Source organism: Pituophis catenifer, unplaced genomic scaffold (assembly GCF_029215685.1).
Source record: "Pituophis catenifer annectens isolate HBS135680 unplaced genomic scaffold, rPitCat1.0.hap2 SCAF_1, whole genome shotgun sequence".
NCBI lineage: Eukaryota > Metazoa > Chordata > Lepidosauria > Squamata > Colubridae > Pituophis > Pituophis catenifer.
The window spans coordinates 20,715,211-20,740,118 of record NW_027256881.1 but is presented as its reverse complement, the minus strand read 5'-3'; the positions used below and the strand labels follow the sequence as shown (position 1 = coordinate 20,740,118).

General features: G+C 42.0%; 1 protein-coding gene across 1 annotated transcript in view; it reads right to left on the bottom strand.

The window, feature by feature from the left end:
- Positions 1-10,246: 10,246 nt before the first annotated feature.
- Positions 10,247-24,908, bottom strand: part of BAZ1B (bromodomain adjacent to zinc finger domain 1B) — a 32,402-nt gene continuing 17,740 nt past the window's right edge. Inside the window, exons 10-19 of the mRNA XM_070932126.1 lie at positions 24,222-24,333; positions 22,111-22,209; positions 21,325-21,499; positions 20,600-20,785; positions 18,084-18,231; positions 17,424-17,571; positions 16,933-17,051; positions 14,442-14,596; positions 12,915-13,018; positions 10,247-12,150 (exon numbers count right to left, since the gene is read on the bottom strand). Of these exons, the coding sequence (XP_070788227.1) occupies positions 11,793-12,150; positions 12,915-13,018; positions 14,442-14,596; positions 16,933-17,051; positions 17,424-17,571; positions 18,084-18,231; positions 20,600-20,785; positions 21,325-21,499; positions 22,111-22,209; positions 24,222-24,333 (1,604 nt within the window). The 3' untranslated portion in view covers positions 10,247-11,792. The remainder of the gene's footprint in view (positions 12,151-12,914; positions 13,019-14,441; positions 14,597-16,932; positions 17,052-17,423; positions 17,572-18,083; positions 18,232-20,599; positions 20,786-21,324; positions 21,500-22,110; positions 22,210-24,221; positions 24,334-24,908) is intronic.

The window sequence follows — 24,908 nt, the reverse complement described above, 5'->3', positions numbered from 1 at the left end:
GTATGGTCCATAAAGCCCAGCCATGATGTTGCAATCAAAGCTCTGGTGCTAACAAAGCTTGTGGGTTTTTTTAATGTGTGTTGCAACGGACATTAAAAATGGGCTGAATTCAATTGCACAGTTGTAGCCTCATTTTAACTTTTTGGATGATGTCCTGTAGACATCTCTGGTTTGCTCAACTGCTGCAGATTAAAAAGGATCTTAGAATTATAGCTGATCACAGATGGGCCAGCAGCGTGAACTGATTGTGAAAAAAGACTCCATCGTTTGAGGCCAGGTTATCTAAAGGACTAGCTCTCTCCTGTTACATCCATCTGGCCCACCAGAGTGAGAAGGCAGGTTACGTTGTGGGTCCTGGCTCTTAGGAAGTACAGTACATCTAATGGGACCAAGGAGAATGGTCTTTGGTGGTCCCTTCTCTGTGGAACATCATTCCCCTGGAGGTATGATTCTCTCCCATCTTGATACTTTTCCAGAACTATTCCCCAGTTTATCAAAGCCTGAATTGGTCCAGAATGCAATACAGGCCTTTCCTGGTGAGCAAAACAAAGCATACACAGAGCTCAGTCAGAAAACGGGATGGCATCAACACCATCTTTCTGTTAACTATGTTCTGTGCCACCTTTCAAGCCAAAGACAACTTCACAGAGCCTGGGAAAGCCATCAAACACAGTCAAAAGGACCCAAGAATGAAGAACCCTCCCTGATTTCACTCCTCACCCCTACCCATCCCAAATGTGCAATATATAAAGGTCCCCAGAAGTGCTACTACAAGTTTGGGGAAATGTGCCATTACACAATGAGGCAGCAGCTATCCTGCCTCAATCTAAAGAAGGCCCTGCTTGACCTCCAACCAGGGGTGAAATCCAGAAGGTTCTGACAGGTTCTGGAGAACTGATAGCAGAAATTTTGAGCAGTTTAGAGAACCAGTAGCGGAAGTAGTTCAGAGAACTGGCAAATACCACCTCTGGCTGGCCCCAGAGTGGGGTGGGAATGGGGATTTTGTAATATCCTTCCCCCAGGAGTGTGGAGGGAATGGGGATTTTGCAGTATCCTTCCCCTGCCACACCCACCAAGCCACGCCCACCAAGCCACACCATGCCCATCAAGCCACGCCCACAAAACTGGTATTAAAAAAAATTGGATTTCACCACTGCCTCCAACCCACCGTTGTTCTAACTGCTTTCATATGAAACTGCTTTCTGTTCCCGAAGAATATCTGCCTGCCATCCCTGGGGCTGCATCAAAGGGACAAGCTTGAGCTGCCCACCCCCACCCCCTGCTCTTCATTTCAAGTTGCAGCCACTATAGCAGACCAAATGGGAGGAAGCTGCCAAGGAGGAAGGTACGCTGCCCTTGAGTCTTCCACCCTCTGCTGATAAACATACCAGAGCAGCGTTTCTCAGTCTCAGCAGCTTCAAAATGGGTGGACTTTAACACCCAGCAATCCTGGGAGTTGAAGTCCACCCATCTTAAAAGTTGCCGAGGCTGAGAAACACTGCATCAGAGCATAGGGGATGGAGTTCAAAGTAACTTAGTCCCCTGGTGATCTGAGGGCCAAAACCAGGACTTGAAACAACTCACAGGGAGACAGATTATCATGCAAAAAAGAAGCTCCAAACTGCAGTTGGGGAAGAATGAGCTGTTTGCAAGGTAGTTTCAGTCTCAAAATGATCAAATGGGGGTGACCTGCACAACAGGCCTGTGTTTGGTGAGAGAAAATGATGCAACTTTTGTACTGTGGTTTCTGTTGGGAGCAAAGAGCTGCATTTTGCAACAGGACATCACCGTGGCCAATTCACTAGCGCTGAAATGTGCACAACTCTGGCAAGGCACATGACTTGGCAAACAGACCGGAGGAGAACAAACGGATGGGTTCACACAAAGCGTCAAAGCAGTTAGTTCAGGAAGCAAGTTCAGTCATTGGGTTCACATAATTCATTGAAGTACAAACATGTGGGTTTGGGCAATGTGTTTAAGCCACAACCAGTAAAACTAAAGTTGGCATGAGCCCAGTTTAGCAGGCTGTGCGAATGCAGCTGCTGGTCCCTCCGGGTTAAGGGAGTTGCATGAAGCCAGACTTTGCGTGAGAACGGATGCTGGCTGCTCCAACCTAAAGGACCTGAAACGGGGCGAAATCCAGCAGGTTCTGACAGGTTCTGGAGAACCAGTAGCGGAAATTTTGAGTAATTCGGAGAACCGGCAAATGCCACCTCTGGCGGGCCCCAGAGTGGGGTGGGAATGGAGATTTTGCAATATCTTTCCCCCAGGAGTGGGGAGGGAATGGGGATTTTGCAGTATCCTTCCCCTGCCACACCCACCAAGCCACACCACGCCCAGCAAGCCACACCCACAGAATCGGTAGTAAAAAAATTTGGATTTCACCACTGACCTGAAAGATTATGGAGAAAATGCAGGGAGAAGAAATGGACAGGACACACACATACACACCACACATACTTAGAAGGTACGTAGTCATGAGCTTTAATCCACTCCATTTGATCAACACACCACACAACAAGAGATCCTTACAGCATGCTAAAGTAGCGGGGTGGTGGTGTTGGGTAGGCACAGTAGTGGGTTCCACTTACCTTTGCTACCGGTTTGGAACTGGGAGCGCTCACACGCGGTGCTTCTGCGCATGCACAGAGCATCCGTGATGATGTCTGGGCAGGTGGGTGGAGCCTTCCACCACCGCCACTACTGGTTCGCCCGAATTGGGGCGAACCGGTAGAAACCTACCACTGGGTAGGCAATTGTCCATGGGGGTGGGGGTGGGAGAGGAATTAGAGGGTATTTCTAGTAAGCGGGTTCGCTGGAAAGGTAGAGCATAGGAAGCAGTGGTGGGGTGCCCCCGGTTTGCACCGGTTCTATAGAACCGCTAGTAAAACTGCGGGAGGCTCCGCCCACTGACCCCAATGTCATCAGAACACTTCTGCGCACGTGCGAGGAAGCGCGCACGCGCGTGCGGACCCATTGCGAACCGGTAGTAAAGGTAAATAGAACCCACCCCTGATAGGAAGCATATAATGTTTGGAAAGTGAGACACATCTAATGTTATCGTCCTGGATAATTGTTAATGAGTAACAGAATTGGGCCATCTGAATTCTGATTTTGTGTGGCAGGTCTGGGCCCTGGTTATAACTGCCCTAAGTACAGCCTGTTGTTTGAAATCAGAACAGAGAGGAGCAGAAGAAATGGGCCCCCAAACAAGGCACATTTGGAAAGCTCTTCTCCTTTGGCTTTTTTTGGCAAGTTGACATAGTCTCTAAGGCAAAGTAGTGATAAACAGGAAGGTTATAATCATTGTGGTCAGTGCCTTAATTTTTCTAGGTAATGTCACCATTATGTGCAGAAATCTCTGAGCATGTCCTAATGCTGCCTCTATAAATCTTGACTGGTTTAGAAGATGACCTCAGAACAAAGCCTTTGAAGAAGAAGAAAAAAAAGGAAGAAAGAAAGGTGCCAAAACCAATGATTGGAAGAAGTAATAAATCAGTGCAAGCAAGGACTACTTTGTGACAGTTCCCCCCCCCCCTCCTTCTTTGTATCCAGGAACAAATCAGCAAGCATAACACAAACACCCCAGGAACTCTGGCTGCAAAAATGGGCTCTCTGCAGTTTTGGAAGGTGGAATTTGATCACCTTTGAGTGTCCCCTCATTGAATACTCATATAATCATTCTGGGTGGAACAATGGAGTAACTTTTCCTCCATCCAAAGTGGTAGCCACATAATTGTGCCCGCTTGATCCTGCGGTGGAAAAGCTATTAGTTTCCTCCTTTTCATCCGGTATTTATTAATCTTCCAGTGCTTGCATATTTCAGTATAAAAAGGACTATTGTTCATTTGTATAACATCACTGTGAGATTCTTGGATTTCAGTTTTGTGGTGTGATCTAGAATGAGTTTGAATTGGTGACTCCTTGAGGAAGTGGGCAGGATTCTCTGCACTGTTAAGTTTAGCCACCTGTTTATTGGATCTGGCTCTCTGGTTATTAAAGCAGCCAGGGAGGTGCCCTATAATTGGATCCATACTGAGATATCATCCTCACTGTGTATGGTCTTCAGCTCTGATGGAGGCAGTGGCACTTCCCCTCCTCAAAAGGCTAGTCTTGGACCCAACAGTTTTAGACAATTGCTACCCTTGTTAGGAAGGTCATCGGACTCAGCTACCAGCCCTGGACGACATCTTCGGATCTCGCTGTTTGAGAAAGTTGCATAACATTCTCAGAGACTCTTCCCATCCTGCTTACAATCTTTTAGACTGTTGCCTTCTGGCAGAAGATACGGAACAATTAAAACAGATCACACGTTTTCTGAATAGTTTTTATCCCAGAGCTATAATTACACTCAACATTGAACTAAAGGGCCACCATCAGTGAGCTGTTGGACAGTATTGGTCTGTTGTATGGATGTTTCGGTGGTTTAGGGGTGGGGAATTGTGGTGGGTGGGAATCTGGGGATTGTTATGTGTGTTGGACCTGGTCTTTGGGTGTTAAGTGAATTTCGTTGTATGGGTATACTGTGTATACATATACAATAACAATAAAGTTGTTGTTGTTGTTGTTGTTGTTGTTGTTGTTGTTGTTGTTGTTGTTATTATTATTATTATTATTATTATTATTATTATTATTATTATTATTATTATGGTGGTCAGCCTATCATTGCAGAGAAACCCTGGAAAAAAATGGTTTATCCAGATCCAATTCAGTTGAGTCTCAGTCCAGGGCTCAGGACTGACAAAAATTTGGTGTCAGCTTTGGAAGCCATATTAGGCCGGAAGGTTCCATGCTGCCACCTTCTCATGTGTGGGAAAGTAGGAGGGGGGATTTAGTAGAGGGGTTGTCTTTAGACATAATAGCATTCTTCCTGTTGATCAAGTTCAGGCCGATCCTGCACTTGGAGGAGTGGTCGGAGTGCTGTCTCGAGATGGGACAGATGGTGATTGGAGCAGCTGATCGACTGAGGAGTGGGGGGATGGTTTGGGGGTTTTTGATTTACTGAGGGAAAACACGGACCTCTCAGATTCAGGTTTTCCCAGATGTGCCAGTTTACCTATTCTAGTAAATAGAACTTTGAAAAATGCTTGCTTCAGAGTTTTTACTTGGAGTTGGGATTTTTTTCTGGAACGCTGACATTTGGTTGCACTGATTGATGGTTGGCACTAGGATGGAGGTGATATATCCATCCTTTTTGCTCCACGGTTGCCTTTGATACCATTGGCCCACAGCATACTTTTGGAATACAGTGGGAATTGAGGATTGGGAGCCCTATTTTATGTTCCTTCCTTCCTTCCTTTCAGCACACTTCCCGATGCAATTCAAGATGGCGGTTATCATCTATAAAGCCCCATATGGCATAAGGCCTGTTACTTGTAGCACCATTTATCTCCCATATGTCTTGCCCAGCTGGTATATGCTGGAAGTGTTAGCATGTTCCAGGTTCCTTCAATTAAGCAGTGATATTTAATAAAACATCTATCAGGATTCAGGAAATGTGCCTCCCCTGCTCTCTGGAATGAGTTCCCTCTTAAATTCATGTCGCTGGCACTTTGTTGGCATTTCATAAAGGCCTTGAAGAACTGTTTGTTTTTCTCGGCCTTGGCTTAAATTGGAGCCCCTTATTGGATATATTTTTTGTGTATGTTTCTACATAGTGACCACAACCTATCTTGTTTTGCTCTGATTTTTATTTTTATTTTGTGAGCCATCACTTTAATTAAATTTAATTAAATAGATAAAATGTATTTCAACTTTGAGATGTACACAACTATGCAGTACAATATAGTTGTATATATACAATTTTATTTCTGGGATGTTCCCTTGATATCCCTTCAGTCAACAGCCCAATTGCAGTTCCCTATCCAAGTGCTACATCATACCAATCCTGTTCAGCTTTGTAGATCAGCCATGGTATATTAGTCCACATTTCAGAGTTTACTGCAGTATTTACCAACCTTGGCAACATGAAGACGGGTAGACTTCAATTCCCAGAATTCTCTCCAAGCTGCCAAGGTTCAGAAATGCTGGTTTACAGAAATGAACCTGGGAGGAAGTGACTCACCTCTGGGTAATGTAACAAACTTGAATACTCATAGTTTGTGTCATAATGAAAAAAGATTTAAGTGCTTACAACAAGCAGTAGGTGGTGGACAATCCTTGCAAAATTATGTCCATCATATCAAAAAGAATGGGAATGAACCGAATGAATTAATAACAGATGAATTATAGGGAGATCTCACTTTATCCAAATGACTGAAATAATGATCTAGTTATCCATTTCTTTCTACCCCAGAAAATCACCTGGTCACACCTTTAAACTGTATTAAAGCATATTGTGCAAACTCAGAAAAATGGTTAATTCAATAACCAAGTTTATATATGTTGCATAAGCACAACCAAGATGTAGATGTGTTGTGGTCTCAGTGCCCACTTTAGGCAAATATGTTACCCTGCAATCAACAAAGCACTTTTGAATGATAATGTAGTTCCATGAATGTTAACTTTACATAGACGACTTGATTTCAAAGTGAATATGCGAAGATCCAGGTCTTTATATTGGCACCCTTGGCATATAAAGATCAGGCACAAACATCATTCCTATTATAATTCTTTCATGGCAAGGCAAGCCCCACCGAAAGAGGCAGAACCCAAACCCAAATACCCCTAGATTTCACTTGGCAGACTACATAAGCAATGGAGGTTGATGCTGCTGGCTGGAGTGAAGGGGAGTAGCCATCTCTCTCTGCACAGACCACTGTATCTGTTGCCAGCATTTGTGATATATCTGTGCTGCAGGAATCACCAGCAAACCTCAGAAAGCATCTGAGATTAGAGCACTTGCATTTCTGGGATTATGTCTTGCTTTCTTGCAGTCTTTCAAAGTATTAATTCCCAAGGAGAGCTAAGAAAATTGGGTGAATATTTGAAACCCTCAGCTGGTCCATCCCATCACGAAAAGGGTCAAGTCCCAAACAACTGGTGAAATCCAATTTTTTTTACAACCGGTTCTGTGGGCGTGGCTTAATGGGCATGGTGTGGCTTGGTGGATGTGGCAAGAGAAGGATACTGCAAAATCTCTGTTCCCACCCCACTCTGGGGCCTGGTATTTGCTGGTTCTCAGAACCACTCGAAATTTCCGCTACCGGTTCTCCTGAACCTGTCAGAACCTGCTGGATTTCACCTCTGCCTCTGGTATAAAAACTATATAGCCATCCAGAACCCTGAGATGGTCTCTGTTTTCCGAGGCAAGGTTTTAAAGGAATGTTTCCAAGATAAATGCGTATGGAAAAGGCTTTGTTGCAAGCATCTGCTTTTGCATGTAAAATCTCCTATCTTCAAGCCTATGAAATCTTCTATTTAAATTCTTGGAGGGCCCCTAATAACACAAGGGTGCTAACTGCATCTGCCAAGGACCCATCTAGCCCAGTTTTAAATGCCATCCAGCTACAACCTGATACATAAAAGAAACTTTCATATGCATTGGCAGGACGATACCACTCCTTTTCTCCAGCAGCTAGTGATTTAAGGCAGGGGTCTCCAGTTTTGCTGGCTGAGGAATTCTGGGAGTTGAAGTCCACAAGTCGTAAAGTTTCCAAGATTGGAGACCCCCGATTTAAAGGATGGTTCCCATAATTCACATTACATATAGATATTATTAACGGTTACCTACAGCCTTCCCCCTCCTATCCCCCAAATTGCTGAGTTCCCTTTTAAAATTATTTTGGACAGTGACCATATTTTGATGGCCACAACCTTATTATTGAATGCGCCACCCCACATTTCTTTTAATGAATCACTCTTTTAATATACTTTAGTTAGAAAATAACTAATTGCCATTTCCATAAGTTTATATACCTCTAAAATAGCCTCTAATAGCCACAATTCCCACAATATTTCCTTTAACATATGATCTTGATTTCCTTTAAAAAAATTTTTTCCCCCCAGCTCCACAATATCCAATTTAGGGAAGAGGACCGGAATTATATTCAATATTTGCAGCATTTCCATAGATGTATTAGGATCTTACATCAATAGCTTTATTTTTAATTCCTGTTGTAATGACTTCAAGCCTGGAATTTTGAGTTTTATATTCAAGCCACACGTAGGGTGGGTATTTTCTTTCAACTATCGACCCCAACTTGAAGGTTTATTTCTGTCCAACTGCTGCCAGCCCCAAAACTCACTTATATAAAAAAATTGGATTTTTAAAGCCACATGTATAATTTGCCTGTTTACACTAAACTGCATGGCCACTTTTTGAGGCTATTTCATCCAGAAATCCTTCCATGTTTCTACATATGCTGTCTAGCCTCCAACCAAATATTTTGCACTAGCTCAGCCCTCTGCACCGTTTGCCATGACCCCACCTTTTTTTGCTTTAATCTAGCAATTTTAGTAAAGCTTTGCAGACCTTAGCTGATAAAATGAACATAGATAGCCTTCTCATTTATTTCTACCATGTCTGCCTAGGCCTGCCTTTGCAGGGGAACAACTAGTAATTTAACCCAGCATTCAAAGGCTAAAATTCTGTTGCTCAGGATGTAGAAACCAGTATGAACAAAGCAAATAGGCTGCAACAAAGGAACTGTATTTTGTGGCATGAGGGGTTCTCGGCCACCTATTCTAGGGCAGTGAATAGACAGCCTGGCTGTAGAGATCAAAGCCATTCAAACTCAAGGACAAAGATCAACACCTGCCAAAGGAAGCAAGAAGGGCCATTTCAGAGCATGCAGTCACAGGCACCCCTTACATTTACGGTATGCTTTGTCTGCATTTCTATATGATAATCTTTGGATTCATCCAAACTCTGAAGATTGCTTTCCACTTGTGGCACATTAAAACAATCCTACATTTACCTTCTGGGCTGAGTCAAGATCAGAAGGCACAGGAATTCATTTTGATAGCTATCAGTCTCTTGAGACAGAGAATCAGAAAATTAAACTCTTTTAATGGGGAAAACACTACATTTCCAGGAATGATCTTAGCGGCTGCTTGCAAATAATTTGGTATCTGATAAAACTGCCCTGAGCATATCCTGAGTCACATTTCCTTCATTTCTTCTTTCAAGAGCGGGCCATCAGAATTACATTTTACTGTATGCCATTGTGTATATAGGTAAATGACAATAATAATGACAATAATTACACCTCTTGCCTGGGGGTCAAAAAATATAACGAACACCAGATGGCGGCTTATTTCTAAATAAGTACATATAGATCGCCTGCATCTGAGTCAGGGAAAGAAATCACACGATAGATATCCAATATATCAACACAGTAGAATAAAAGGGGAATGTTAATATAAATCGAGGAGATATTTACATAAGGCATCAAGTGGCAGGAAGAACCCTTGATTATGCTGCCCCCTGCTGGACCTCTTGGATGAAATATGAACTGATGGCTGTTCTGCTTCTGCAGAAACAAGGCCTCTAAATTCAGAGCACCCAAAGCAAAGGTAATCATAGACTTATAAATATATCTAATCCTGTTTAAGTTGGCCCAAAGGGTAGGTGCAGCCAAGTGGAGGCTAAAAGAACCTGAAGGCTCAGCAAAATCCGAGTCAAAATAAATCTCAAAGAATACTTCTCCTTACACAGGTGTTCTAATTTTGTATCATTAGGAGTCAAAATGCTGTCAATTCCTCCCCAGGCTCAATAGTCTGCTTTATCCTCAGAGAGTTCAGCCCAACACTGCATGCTAATAATGTGTTTGAAGCTGGTGCTTGTGGGATTAATGTATCTATTGCTTTATTGCTGGTGGTCCATCTGAGATAAGGAGATGCAGTATCCCAGCCATCTCACCTTAGAATTGGGGTTTTGCTACATGGAGTGCTATAATGTACATACATATAATGGCAGTTACATATAAACTAAAGGTTATTTTTCTAGTGCAGCGAGCTCTGTAGAGCTACTATGGCCCACTACTGGTTTAAGAGAACCTCTCTCATCTAACATACGTTGGCAATGACATCCCAAAGTTGTTGTTAGTCGCGAAGTTGTGTCCGATTCATCGTGACCCCATGGACAACGTTCCTCTAGGATTTCAGGTTAGGTGTCCAAATAACTAAAATGCATTTACCTGAATATTGGAAGCTTCAGCTTTGCCAGCTTTAGAATTCTCCTATCCAGAAATGTACAATAAGTAAAAAAAAAAAAAAGTTATAAAATAAGACCCTCAACTTTGAAGTCTTCAGGCTAGCAAGTATATGAGGAGGATCTGAACCTTCAAGCAGGCAGAAAAACAAATTCGGTTTTTGTATTTCCAATTTATTACAAGTACAGCCCTTAGCAGATCCCCCTCCCCCAAACAACTTTTTTTAAAAAAAAAATAGTCCAAAAATGTCCCATTGTGTAGAAGTTGGGAAAATAACAAAGTAATAGATGGGAGAGGGAAAAGGAGGGGTGGATCGAATTGATCGATGTTGGTAGCAAAAAGGGGCCTTGGGAGACCTGATGATGCTCTTGTGGTAGGAATAATTCAAAAGCGTTAATCCAAAAGATAAGGATATAATGCCAGGCTATGATTATTAGGTATCACATACTCCTCGCTCCAGCAAAGAGAAGCTGGAGAGATAGGATTCATTTCAAAGAATGAAAACTCCCATCTTCTCACAGCCCTACGGCTTCCAATACAAAGCTAAAAAACAAAAAAAACAAAAAAAAAAAAAAACAAAACAAAACAAAAAACACGTATGTCTTGAAATGACAGAAAGCCGAACAGAAATCCTCAACTGAACAAAATCTTCATGAGGTAGCCCAGGCTTCCAAGGGACCCCTTCCACACACCCCTGTCTCTGGCTGGGCCATTAGTGTGCAAGGTCAGACTCTCTTTCGGCCTGATCTGGAACCCAGCAATGGAAGGCGGAGATGAGACAGGTTAGAGGCGATATGACTATAAAAGGAGACAAGAACAAGTCTACAGAGTGTACAATCCTGACGGATTTCCTGGGTCAGCTCCAACTACTTTCTCTAAGAAAAAAACGAGTGAGTTATAGAGGGGAGGAATATAAAGCAAACACATCCTCATATAAACTGTACAATGCACATCAAAGTCAAGGCGACTTTATCTTACACGGTGTTTGTTTTTATACAAGATCACTGCTGGACAGGAGAATCTTTCCTTAACTAGCAAAAAGATTTATAAAGTTAGAACCAGTGTCCTTTCCCCAAACTCTGGGTTTTATGACACTCTGTTTGTTCTTGCGCACCTGGCGCCAGGAAGTGCTGCGAGGAGGAAACAACTCTCCCTGCTGCCCACATCGAGAGGCTGGAGAATGATAAGCACCCCAAAAGCTGGCCTGCATAAAGATGCTGGTGAAAGGTGACTGCCTAAGAAAGGTAAGTGCTTGCCCGTTCTAAAAGGTGGCTTCCTCAGGGGGGAGATGGAGAGGGCTTGTGGGGTAGGAGGTTATAAATACACACGTGGCACTGGCAGCTCATTTCTCCCACTTGCCCTTAGGACAAATTGAGAGGAGGAAGATGGCAGCTCTCCTTCAGATAAAACCCGCACCATCCCCAGCTGGAAGTGGTTCCATCCACTCATCCCCACGTCCCTCGAGTCTCCTTAATTTGCACAAACTATGTGCACAGTTGAGGAATCAGAAATCCAACTTTTCTGTTGACAGCTGGTTGATTAGTTGCTGACAGCAATTAGAACAAGCCCACGGGAAAGCTGGTGAGAGGAATGGGGTGGGGGAGGACAGTGTGAAGCTGAGCAGCTTCCACCTCTGAACTCCATCAGGGCAGCGGATCCTGCTGAGACCTGCTCCGAGAGTGTCCCATCCGGGGCCCTTCATTTCCTCCTCCTGCGCCCCCTCATGTACTCATCGCTGTCCCCATCGGCCTCCCCGAATTCCTGACCAGGCTGGACCAAGGATCGCTTGCGTTTCCGGCGCATGTATGTGTGGCCAGGCAGATGTTTGTGTAACATGTCTATCAAACATTGTTCCGTCTTCTCCAGGCATGTAAGGACATGGCTGCCGTTCTGGTTGTATTGCTCGGCATTGGCAAAGACCTGCTTCATATCAGAGAGAAAATCCTGCACAGACCGGTAGCTGCCACAGGAGCACTTGCTCTGCATTGTCTGGAAGTCCATGGGGCTGCTGATCACTTCAAAATAATCTTCTGCCTCTTCTGTGGTTACTGGCTCCCTGACAAAATAATGCCAAATGTCAGTTAGGGCATCATCTACAATAACCAAGTGCTAGGCTTCTGTTTTTAGTTTCTTTTTTGCTTCTGACACTGGCATACTATCCACACATCCCCATCTTATCACACTGACGTTTAACACACTATGTACTCAGAAAAAGCTATTACCATCCAGCCAAAATATAATCCCAAACTCTAGAGAGTTAAAGAATAGGAGGTAAGCCATAGTGTCTACCTAGTGTGGTTAAAAGAGAGTACTCCACCTCTGAAAAAGGAGTTATCTGTTTGGCATATGCCCTTATATTACTATATGTGGTGTTAACTATGTGATAAAGCACTTTCTTTAACCCATTATTCCCACTCAAATTGCATGGATGCAAAGAGGTCCTTCCTGTCTGCCAGAGTACCCACACAAATGATTATTCTAAATCAAGTATCAAGTTGGGATGCTATGATTCAGAGTAGAGTGTTTTACATTGGTAATTTTAAGACATGTGGCTGCTGGTTTGGGTATTTTAGGAATTAAAGTGTACACATTTTAAAGTGTGAAAAACACAGGATTCACTTTCTCAAGTTGGAGGGAGGCTGTTAAGAATGATCCGTGTTTCTTTCAACTGCCCACTAGCACAAAATAGGCAGAAGACACAGACCACAAACTGGAGGGAGGGGGGGGGGAGGGAGAGAAGAGGCTCTCTGATGCACCTTATCCCTGTTTGTGCATACACGGGTAGGCATGGGAACCTGCCATTTCTTCCTGAAGCCTCACCTGAAAGGCCAGCTAAACCGGTACTTGACAAGTTTATTTAGGATTTCCTCGCATTTTTGCATTTCCAGGGTCTGCCTGCGAGACATCTTCTTTGTCTGAAGCACCTGTGTTACAAAGACAGTCAGAAAGGAAAAACAGAACAGCACAGATTCAAACCATACAAGAATTGATTTCTTCACGATGTATGGCAGAACCCCAATGAAACAAAATGTGTCTGGTGACAAGAACATATTACTGGCAATCTGCCCAGGAGCTCCTAGCTGGGGAGAGCAGTCTGTCTATGGGAAGCTTGGCAAAGCTTTTTATTAAAAAGCGCGGGGGTGGGGGTGGGAGAACGCCAATGCCGCAAACAGTGCAGAAACCATTCTACAAAGACTTTCAAGACTTGCTATCCTACCAGCAATAAGCATGAAACAAACCAGGCAGCTGCTGCAGCTTTGATGGGCCAGCCAAAGAATGCCTCCATCCTAGCTTGAGTTTCAGGTTTGGAACCCTAATCAGAAAACCAGCAAGATACCTCTGAGGCAGCCCAGTGATTCTTCGGGGCAGCAAGCTTCTTCAAAGGGCTTTCAGGTAGTCAAGGAAGGGCACCAGCAAACAAGACACTGGTGGGTGGGAGCCAAGGCTCACTTGTAGTGCATAGCATGCAGCGCAACAAGGAAACAGCCTGAAGAACTGGGATAGCAATGTTCCTGACACCAGATACCAGTATAGGAAGGACAAAAGCAAGGGCCCTGGCAAGCTCCTTGCCCTCCTGGCGCAGAAGGCCTCCTCTTAAGTGGCACAACTGATGGGAGAAAAATTACCTCCTTGGCATCATGGCAGGGGAAATATGCTCAAGAGAGAAGAAGCAAGAGACAGGATTTATGCTAAACTGTACCTGGGCAAGAATTTATAAACTTGCTTTTCTAATACAAAAAAACAAAAAACAAAACAAAACAAAACAAACAAAAAAACAAAACAAAACAAAACAAAACAAAAGGAGGCAAATATGACCCATACCACAAACCACTCTGTACAGCATAGCATCTCCTAAGTGGAAGCTGGTAACTCCTCCATTTTTGTGGGGCTAAGTTCTATTGCTGCAGTTTCAGCCATCCAAGACTTCAGGAGACGGGTAGGGAAGAGAATAATTCTCAAATGAAGGCCCAACGTTTTCTTCTTTTAAATGTCAAGTGAAATGTAAGATAGCTGAATTAATTTTTGGCAGGCAGTCTGCACAGGCAACAAATGTCCTTAAGAGCTGCCTTGGAAGTGATGTGTTTTGCATTGCCAGCATATCAATGAGCTTCCATGCCTCAGCACTTCCTAGAGACTCATAGCTATTTAAAAGCTTTTAAACACTAATCAAGTAAGGAAGGAGCGGGGAGAAGCAGGTAATCCTGGGGGGGAGGGGGAGAGACATACATCAGGTAAGATGCTTAACACCGTACATAGGGAAGAGCTTCTTAGGTAAAGGAAGGCAGGATGAATACCTGTTCTGCTTTTAACTACTAAAAATGTTATCTAGAGATTCGTAGCTCTTACCAGCTCATCAATGTCAGTTTCAGTGACAGGTGCAGCCTGCTGTCGGGACGCTCGAGTGGCATGGAGTGTTCGCTTCTTGCCTTGGTGCCTGCCCCGCTTTGGAGGATCTGCCGCTATGCCACCTTGCTTCCCCTTGGCTGCTTTCCTGGGTCTTACTGTAAATCAGAGAAAGGGTGGAATGATTTAATACTGGAGGAGTGGCAGAAAGGTAATGGCATACAACCAGTCATTGTGCCCAGGAAAGAGTCCAAGCTACTCCTAAGGCACTGCCTGCTATTTCCAGATATTCTTATTACCAGGAATAAGTGTTGCTAATTAATAGGAAACAAATGACCAGTAAAAAAAACCAACCCGTTATAAAACCTATTTAAACACTGGTCCTTTTTCTCTCTCATTCTCCCAAGATAGAAACACATGCAATCAATTTAAGTTTCTTCATTCCTGATCCCAAAACAAACTTGAGATATCAAGGATGTTTTTATACACAATTCAATTAAAATGATTACATGGTCTAAAGCATTCAACTGTTGGGCTATCCCTCTGCTTCCCTCCCCATTTTTCCACTCCTGCTCATCCTGACTCGACTCAAAAGGGCACGCTGTTGACAATGCAAAAGCTCTCTAATTCAGCTGGCTCCTGTGATCAGACCTCAATGCTAGAAGTCAAGAGCAGGTTTGCATGATGCCCCAGAGACTCTTTGCTTTCATTTCTCTGCTGATCATATGTTCACCAGAAAAGAGTGATTGGCTGAGCTAAGTATCATTCCAAGCATTCATAAGTGGCCCACACAGTGGGTTAAGGCAGCTGCTAAGCCCCCTCAGCAGCATGCACTGAGTATTGGATTTCTCCTGCCAGCTGACAAGGAGACAGTTTGAACAATAGAACTTCATTGCAGTAAATACTCTTACTGACTATTTTATGTCAAGTGGCGGATGCTGGTTTTTTCCCCCCCCAGTAATGAAGGAGAATCAACCTTCACAGCAAGTTTTCAATCCACAGCAGAAAAGACACTTAATAGGGTACAATTTTCATTCATCACTGTCCAATACAGCAGTTATTTCTGTTACGGACACCATCTGTTTAAGGGTTGCGTCCCCTTATGTTAAGAGTGCAACATGTGCTAAATATCTGGCAGTCCAACATTCTCTATGAGAATACTTTGGATCAACGCTGTACCAAGGATTAAACAGGACTCTGCCAAAATGAAAGATTTCTCCATCATGACCTTTCCCAATTAAATGCCTCATAAAGCTGTGGCTGTGGTGCAGGCTTTATTTTTAGTGACAGTGGCACTCACCTGGGCCTGGCCGGGCCGGCAGGAAGGAGCCTGAACAAACTTCAAAAGCAGACATAAATACTTGTAATAGATGAGCATTCTTTCAAGATTGGAAAGGGCTCCACAAAAATCTAGACAGCAATTATAAGCAGAAGCTCACATGCTGAGAGCTCTGAATGGGAACCAGGTCCGACCAGAGTAGGGGCCACTCTGAAAGCTGGATTCACACTGTCCCTCAGACATCAATAGGGTCTGTTTCTTTGGGTCTCTTTCTCCTGGGCTTCATTTCCTAACGAGGAAATAATTATGACCTACCTATGAAACTGTTACAGGAAGCAGTAAGGACTGAACCCCAGAATACAAGTACTTCAGACTGATCAGTATTAAGACTTAAGCTTTTTTCACAGGTATCTGGAGGCAGTAGACAGTTTTATTTTTGCGTGAGGCATAGTTCTGGCATACATAGTAAGGGCTAAATTTTGATATGAAAAATTTTCTTTTTGACTTTCAGAGTTCCATGCCAATAAGGAATGTTACAAAGACATTGGCCTGCCTAGATAATTACTGCAATGCCATAATATAGTGTTATGAACTTCACAGTGGTGGCATTTCTGAACCTCTTATAAGGCCTGCATGTTGTCACAGGATTCGGATTTTGTGTGCCACTGACCTGAAAATTACCTTGCACTTGATTTATCTATCTCTATCTCAGAAAAAAACTGGAATGATTCTGGATCCACAGAATAAGTCCACTTTGATCAAGGACACTCTGCAACAATCCAATTACAGTTTTCAAAGTTTGGCAATAACAAAATGCTAATTACATGATTCCCAGAAATTTGAACCTTCCTTTTTAAACTATTCTAGTTTTAGGTTCTTTAAGTTAAGAAGGCTCTGCAATTTAATGTCTGAAGTTGTGGTAGATTTACTGCAATTACACACTGACTTAAAAGACAAAGTGCCCACTGTTCACTTCTCATTCTCCTCCCTGGAAGTGATACCTATTTTTGGTTACTTTTCAAGCAACGTGGAACTATCACAAATCAGAAAACTGATCCAGAAACTATCAGCAGCACCTTCCTAGCTCAGGACTGCTAATAAGACATGCATTGACTGCAGTTTAGAGTGTGGGAAACAGGAAAGAGCCTCTGTATTAAACTAACAAGATAGGAACCTGTCCAATCCCTCTTGCCCTTTCATTTCAGTATAACGTACATTTTAATCCAGCAACCTCATAGCCTTCTTCCTCTTCTTCCTCCCCATCATCATCATCTTCCTCAGATTCATCTTCATTAGTTTCACTCTCCTCTTCAACTGAATCTTCAGCATAGTTTCTAGAGGAAAGATTTGATAGTTAAAATTCTGCTTTCCCCACACAGCCGTTCCACAGGACTGTACCATAGTCTCTGTCCCCAGCAGGCTTCATGTTTGCATTCCATGTTATATCTAGTGAAGACGGGCTGGCCTAAGCAGCAGCCAAAATAACAAATGCACTCAACTAACAGTATATATATATATATATTTTGCAATGCCTGTTTATTTTAAAAACAAAAGCTATAATGCCATGTCCAAAATAGCTAGGAATGGCATACAAATCCTGCTACACCCAGTTCAGTGAACCTAATATAGAGTAAGAGGATATGGGCAAATATGTTCAAATGAAGTGCCTTTCTGTGAAAGGCACCTGCAAACCAAAGAGGTCTTACCTGCCCCGAGAGCTCCGCCTGGCCACTGAGGGCTGGCAAGCAGGGCACTGCCATTCTCCTTCTGGGATGTCATAGAGGGCTGGTCTCAGGCAAAACAGGTGGAAAGCTTTGTTGCATTCATCACACAGGATGAGTTTGTCATCCTCACCTGAGGGAACAGGGCAAAAACAATTTGGTAATTCAAAGAACAAAGAAGAGAAATAAACAAGCAAGTATGTTGGAGAACAGCCTTTGACAGGATTGTCCTCGGTGGATGGCTGTAGTTCAATTCTTGGGAAATCTGCCCATCTACTAAAAAAAGAAAAAAGCTGAGAGTTAAAAGGTATCCTGGGGAGCCAGGTGATTGCAGGTAGAAACTCACTAGTTTACTCACTATAGGAGCCATTGTGTATTGCACAATCACACAATGTTTTCAAAACTCCAAATAGAATGTTGGATCAAGTAGTCAAAAAAGCTTCCTATCCCAATGTATACTGTACACTTAAGCTCCTTGAGGGACAAAAACATAATGAAAACCTGAAAAAAATAGAACAATGGGTACCTATATCTTGTTCTGGGGACTTGGAGGGCAATCGCTTTATGTTTTCAGAGGATATTTTCCTTTCAAGGCTTTGACAATATTAGAACTCTAGCAGTTGATTCAAAGTCTGGAATACCCACCTTTCTTGCGACACACTTTGCATCTGGCATTTTCTGCAGACATGTCCCACTTGATGCAGGCATCCAACATACCAAGCAGCACGTGCATACGTGAGAAGGTTTGTGCCTCACGGATTGCCACTTTCCATTTCTCCACAGCTGAAGCAACCTAAGAGTAGAACAAGGACCTTAGGGCCAAACTCCCAGCAATTGGAAGGCATTTTGTGATCATTCCCTAGAATTCACAGCAGCTATCTTTTAGGCACTACTAAAAATTCTTCTTCCCCACAGCCTCAGAAGCTCATAACTCATGGAGCTTCAACTCATAGCTTGAAACCAGCTGCATTCTTGACTTTGAAATCTGAACTAAATTCTTGCCCATCAAAGGGAAACAAACAGTAGAACTTTAGCTGTTAACTCTAGGGACAGCTGGGGAGGCAAGGACTTGCTAGGCTGCCCTCTAGCGGAGACCTTGGACAACACACTGTATATGACAACATATATAACAGCACTATAACAACGGAGGTAAAACATGGTGGACAAGCAGCACCAGTGGCCACCAGCGTCAAATAAAGATGCTCAAACACAAGGATCTTTTGAATAACTATGCTCAGGTGCTAATTGCTTTGCAGTTCTATCACAAGCAAAGAACATGGAAACGAGCAAATTCAAATAAACTTCCAATTAATGGCTACTTAGAGGATATGCATCCCTCTCTATAGATATAAACCTGTTACTGCATTAAATAGAAAAGATAACATGGGCAAATCTTAGGGCACCTGAATTAATAATCTCCTAGTAAAGGGAACTGAATGTCAGAAGAAACGGCTGAGCTCTGCTGTTAATAGCAGTTCAGGAGCCAAATAAAACCATCTATTTCTGCAGAGTTGCACATTCCCCTCCCACTGAATCCAAGGAAATGCCGAGTAAACCGGAGGGCTAAGAAAACAAAATTTCACACCAGTCTAGAATTCCCTCCTCATTGCTCATTGGGATAGACCTGGATCGAGAAGTAGCCAGGATTATAGTCTTTTCCCCCCCAGAATGCTTGCTTCTCAGACACATTAGCTTTCCAAAGACCCACTCCTAGAGATTTGGTGCTGTCATACTGGGCCAAAGAAAACTTGAAGTTCTTGGCAGCTTTTGCTTCCCCGAACTGGAAAAAGAATCAATGCACTCAGGATGACTTTCCTATAAAGTAAGGGTCAGTGGTATCCCCCTAGGATCACAGTATCAATCTGAAGGTTTCAGTATGTTAGGCCTTAGAGGAGAGAGGAACAAGGATATCAAGACTTGGGTGAATAGCCAAAAGGCAAACAAATTCAAAAGTAAGGTAAGGGACCACTTAATGGCATAGTACAAATTCACTAGCCCAGAGAAGCAATTTATAGTGTCCTGTAATCTATCCTAAGGGACGCGGTGGCTCAGTGGCTAAGATGCTGAGCTTGTTGATCAAAAGATCAGCAGTTCGAATCCCTAGTGCCGTGTAACAGGGTGAGCTCCTGTTATGTGTCCCAGCTTCTGCCAACCTAGCAGTTCGAAAGCACGTAAAAAATGCAAGTAGAAAAATAGGGACCACCTTTGGTGGGAAGGTAACAGCATTCCATGCACCTTTAGCGTTTAGTCATGCTGGCCACATGACCACAGAGACGTCTTTGGACATTGCTGGCTCTTCGGCTTTGAAATGGAGATGAGTACCGCTCCCTAGAGTCGGGAATGACTAGCACATATGTGTGAGGGGAACCTTTACCTTAATCTACCATATGCATCAGACGTTAAAGGACAAAAAACATTTGCAGCCATGGAACTACAATGAAAAGGGCAGTTAAGTTGGTAACATTTTGTCCCTCAGGCCTGGCTGCATTGATTCTTTCTAATCTATAGTATAGCCTCCATTCTCTTGGCAGCAAGACAATGTATTTGGTCATGTAAACATCAGTCACAACACTGGCCAAATAAGGGAAGAGGAGAAACAGATGACAACATACAAGCCGGACAACTATACAGTAGCAAACAACAGCCAAAAAGAAGCAGCTGTTCTCAATGGAGACTTCTAGAATAAAAATAATCAGGAGTCATTTTGAAAGGCAGACAAGAGTTTGTAAATTTGAAACAAAGATTGTACTTTTCATATGTTGAAAATGGTGTCCATTTCTTAAGGAAGTCTCTCCTTTAAAAATATAATGAAAATGACCACAAAGAATGATCATCTCATGATGTTAGATGGTACTCATGTCTACTCGGAAACACTGATCTTAGACAAGAATGACAGCCTTTCATAAATTATAGGCTTTGAATGTTTTTGTAGCGGACTCAAAGAACAGCAGCTTCTGCTTTCCATTTGAGGGTTTTTGGGTTTTTTTTTTTTAAGTCGGAGAGGAGAAGATGCAGCCTCTCTTAGGCCCTGCCATGAAGTAACACCAATAACTCAAGCTCAAACAGCTATACATGCAGCAACAAGTTCATGCAATCTGTTCAGGCTTCTGTTGCCTTTTCAGTCCAGAGTTGTTTAGCTTATATCTACAATAATAAAGGACCTTGGCTTCTTCTGCTACTCTCTTCTCTTCATCAACTTCCTCAGCCTTGGCAACAGCATCCTCCCCTTGATGTTTTCTTCTCTTCTGTTTGGGAGCCATGAAGCCTTGCAGGAACTTCTTGATGACGCTGGCCTGCAGAGCTATCACACACTCGCCAAAATCTTTTAGGCTCTCCAATGAACAGACCTAAGTAGAAAAACATTGCTATCATTTGTTTGTAGCATGTGCAGGAGTTTCCATTTCTTATCCATATACTTCTGCTTCCATTTGTCAGATGAGAAAACAACCACATAAGCAAATAGGGCTACAGTATTCTAGGCAAAGCTCTAATAGTAAAACATGTTGAATAAAAAACAGCACTTTAAAACTCCTAAATGGCACTCAGCATACTTTAGATACTACTCTACTACAGTGTTTTATCGATTTTAAACCCAACTTTGCTGTTGCAAATAACATGTCACCTTTCCATAGAACATGGGTATATTATCTATTTCAAGTGCTATTTCAATCTTCTACTTCCTTGAATGGTTGCTAAACAAATAGTTGTGAGGTGAGAACTACCTGTATTTAAAATAAAACACTCCAGAAGAGCTTCAGAACAAAGAGGCACATTTTAAGGGATGTTCAGAATACAAGATCTAGAATTAATAAGGCATTCCCTATACTTTAGAATTGGACACTCTGTTCAAATATTCCCATGTGTCTACATCAGTACTACTGCTCACCCTGGCTTCAAATTCTCCCTCACTGATGTATCCCAGGCCGCCTTTCTGCAACCGCGTGGCAACTTCAATAAGATCACTGCGCAAGAAGTTGAGCAATTCCTGGCTGCCATCACACAACTTCAGACCTGGGTTCTGTTTCCGAGCCAAATGAATGGAATGCAGGATATCTTGATACCTGAGAGGAGAAGATAACTATAACTTCCATCTTCATGAGCCAGAGTGGAAACAAGTAAGAGATGTAGGTCGTAAGTTCTGCATAATGCTATAAGCTGAAAATTTATAGCTGATCCATACTGCAAGCATGGAGTAACCAAAGTACTGCTTGGTCTAGAAATCAAATGCTGACGCTTAGGAATTCTAAATGTTTTTGCAGCCCTGCAAAAGGTTATTTTATACTAGCGCTTCAGTTAAATTGTTTATTCAAGCTTGCTAAAAAGTATGAAATGTCTTTTGGAAAGCAGAAGCTAATCCTTTTTTGTACAGCCATAGCTGTTAAAAAAGTTCTGGAAAAACTTAATCTATACTCGAAGCACCATTATGAAACTCTTCAAATCTTTTGCCCATAAGCAAACATTAGCCCAAAACAATAACAATCAGCTTTCCAGTAAACCATTTCTTCTTCCAAACTGACATTATGTAGGCTGCTGGCATTGAAGTGACAAAGCCATAGAATTTCACTAACAGATAAAGGCAAAAATCATCAAACAATTTCAGAAATCCATTTTATTTTCAGTAGGTGTATACAAGTGCCATATAGTTTTGCAGCAAGTGAAGAGGAAGCCTCACCTGTTCTGTAACCGATCTTTCAACTGGCTCTCTCTTATCCCATGGGAATGCAAGCAGGCTAGCAGTTCATCTAGCTCTTTCAGACTGTCACAGAGAAACCTGGAAGACAGGATAACTTGTTCATCACTCTGACAGCAATACAATAAAAGACCTGGAATTACAAATGTTTTAACTGTGCCAGAAAAATTACTAATCTATCTCACTATTTTAGATCAACTGTTTATTTAGGCACTTACGACGTTTTCTGTATTATCAAAAAAATTCTGCATCTGTTTTAAGGATACGATGGCTTACACCCATGTAAAGTTTTATAATACTAAAGTCTTACAAAATACTGCAATGAATTTTGCTGTGTTGGATTACAGGTAATCTTTGATTTATAACCATTCATTCAGTGACTGAAGTTATGACAATTTTAAATGAAGGGACTGACAACGCATGTTATACCCATGCCCCCACGGTCATGGGATCAAAATCCTAGCACTTGGCAGACTGCTTGCACTTATGATCACAGAAGTACTACAGCTCCCCCACTCACCTATCTCTCCATCTATGCCCTTTTGACCCCTACTGCCCAAGCTAACTTCTTGCTCCCACACCTGACAAAGCTGATTAGGCCTGGTTACTGGGTCATATGGGGATGGCTTCACACAACAACAACAACAACAACAACAACAACAACAAAAAAACCACCACCAAATAAATGCCCAAAACAACTTAGGGGCCAAAGTGCACCAAACTTTCCGTTTGTGCTGCATTGCTAGCCATAAAATTTACTTAATGACAGCAACAGGAATTGCCTGGGTTTCAGTCACTAAGTGATGCAGTCTTGCGACATCTCACTTTATAACTGCATCATTTAGTAAACAACATTCCAGTCCCAATTATGATCTTAAATCGAAGGCTACCTGTACTATTTTAGATATGCAGCATTTGAATGACCTTTGGAAGTAAAATTAAGAGTCACATAACTCAGCATTTGGGCACCTATTTCATTGGACAAATTATACTATTTCTGCCCTCTACTGGTAAACAAATACATAGCTCTGGAAAAATGAAGACTTTAAAGAATCAGACAACAAAACATTCTGCAAGCAGGAATAGATCTCTGACATCCTTCAAAAGAAAGGTCTTGTGGTCTACATTTTGTCAAAATTCTGAATCAACAGTTGTTTAAACCAAACATTCTAATTAAAGATTTTTAGATTTCAATTCTATGACACAACACTCACCAATCAGAATATAGGGTAAAAAGAGTTGGACAGGACATTGGAGGTTTTCTAGTCTAACCCCCTGCTCAAGCAGTAGACCCCATACCATTCTGGACAAATGGCTGTCCAATCTCATTTTAAAAACCTCCAGTAATGGAGCACCCACAACCTCTGGAGGAGAGCCCTTTCACTGATTAATTGTTCTCACTGACCGGAAACTTCTCTTTAATTCTAGTTTGAATCTTTGTTATGCTTCCATCTATTACAAATTCAATGCATGATAAACTGTTTTCAAAATATATCAGTTTCTAAAACAATTAAATGGTAATGGCCAATGAAACTACAAGTAGTTCTTGACTTACAACCGATCAATTAACAACCATTTGAAATTACAACAGGCCCAGAATGATTGTTCTACATAGAGCCTGTAAACCATTTCTGTCCATTATAAAATGTTGTGCCATAGATCCCCAGGTAATGCGACCATGACTTTACAACTAGTTGCAGTGCTCTGCGATCATAATTTATGCTTTTTTTGCCAGTTTCTGGCAAAAAATACCCATTCAGAAAATACACTATATAGATGGATGTATGGAGTTCCAGGATGGTTTAGGACAAAACAGTACAGGGAAATACAGTGAGTGATGTTATTCTTTTTTCTTGCTTAATTCCTTTAGATTATTAATTTTTACTCTTTTCTATTCTGCATAATGATCCATTATTCCCAAAGGGAATAATGTAAACATGTGTATAGCCATCCAGAACATTCTGAATACTCTTCCAAAAGTCTAAATACCCAAATTTCAATCGTGAATAGATGGTATGAGAATAGAAATACATCAAATATTATTCCCCACCCAATTTTTTTGTTGATAGGTATGGGGGAAAAAACCATCTCACCACAGGTTCTGTCCCTGTTTCGGTACTGACGTCTCAACAGGTATTTCTGGAATATGCAGGATTCCTTGTGGGGTGTTCAAAACACTGCCTTCCACCAAGTTTTCCTGTGTGTCTGTAAACATTATAAACATAAGTAACAAAACAGTTTTTTTTTGCAGAGTTTCCACCACTACTTTAACATACATTAAAGCAAAGCCTTACTACACCTCATTAAGCTATTTTGTAACCATCCAGGGAAAGCATAGATGTTTACATGCACAGCTTTATTGTGTTAGTGCACTTTTTAACCTTGTATGTTTCTTTAATTGGATTTATAGGAAGCAAGCTACATTTAATACTATCTTAACAAATAACTTCATTTATAAGAATTAAAACATTAAAAATTACACTACGTGCTCCATTAATTTTTTCCAATTTTACTACTTCTGGCCAGTTGAAAAATATATTTTAGCTATCTATAAAGTGTGTAAAATTTAAATGATATGCTTCTTCAGTTTGTTTACTAAATGTAAATTAAATTCCAATCGCTGCAATTTTATCCAGAAAACCCGCATCATTATACCAGTGACTGAACAGGTAATTCATGGAAAGTAAAAATACTGGAGGTGTGTTCATGCACTTGTGTGGAAAACACGTAAATTAGTATTTTCCTTAAGAAAATGCATAACGCTAAGTAAAAGGTCAGAC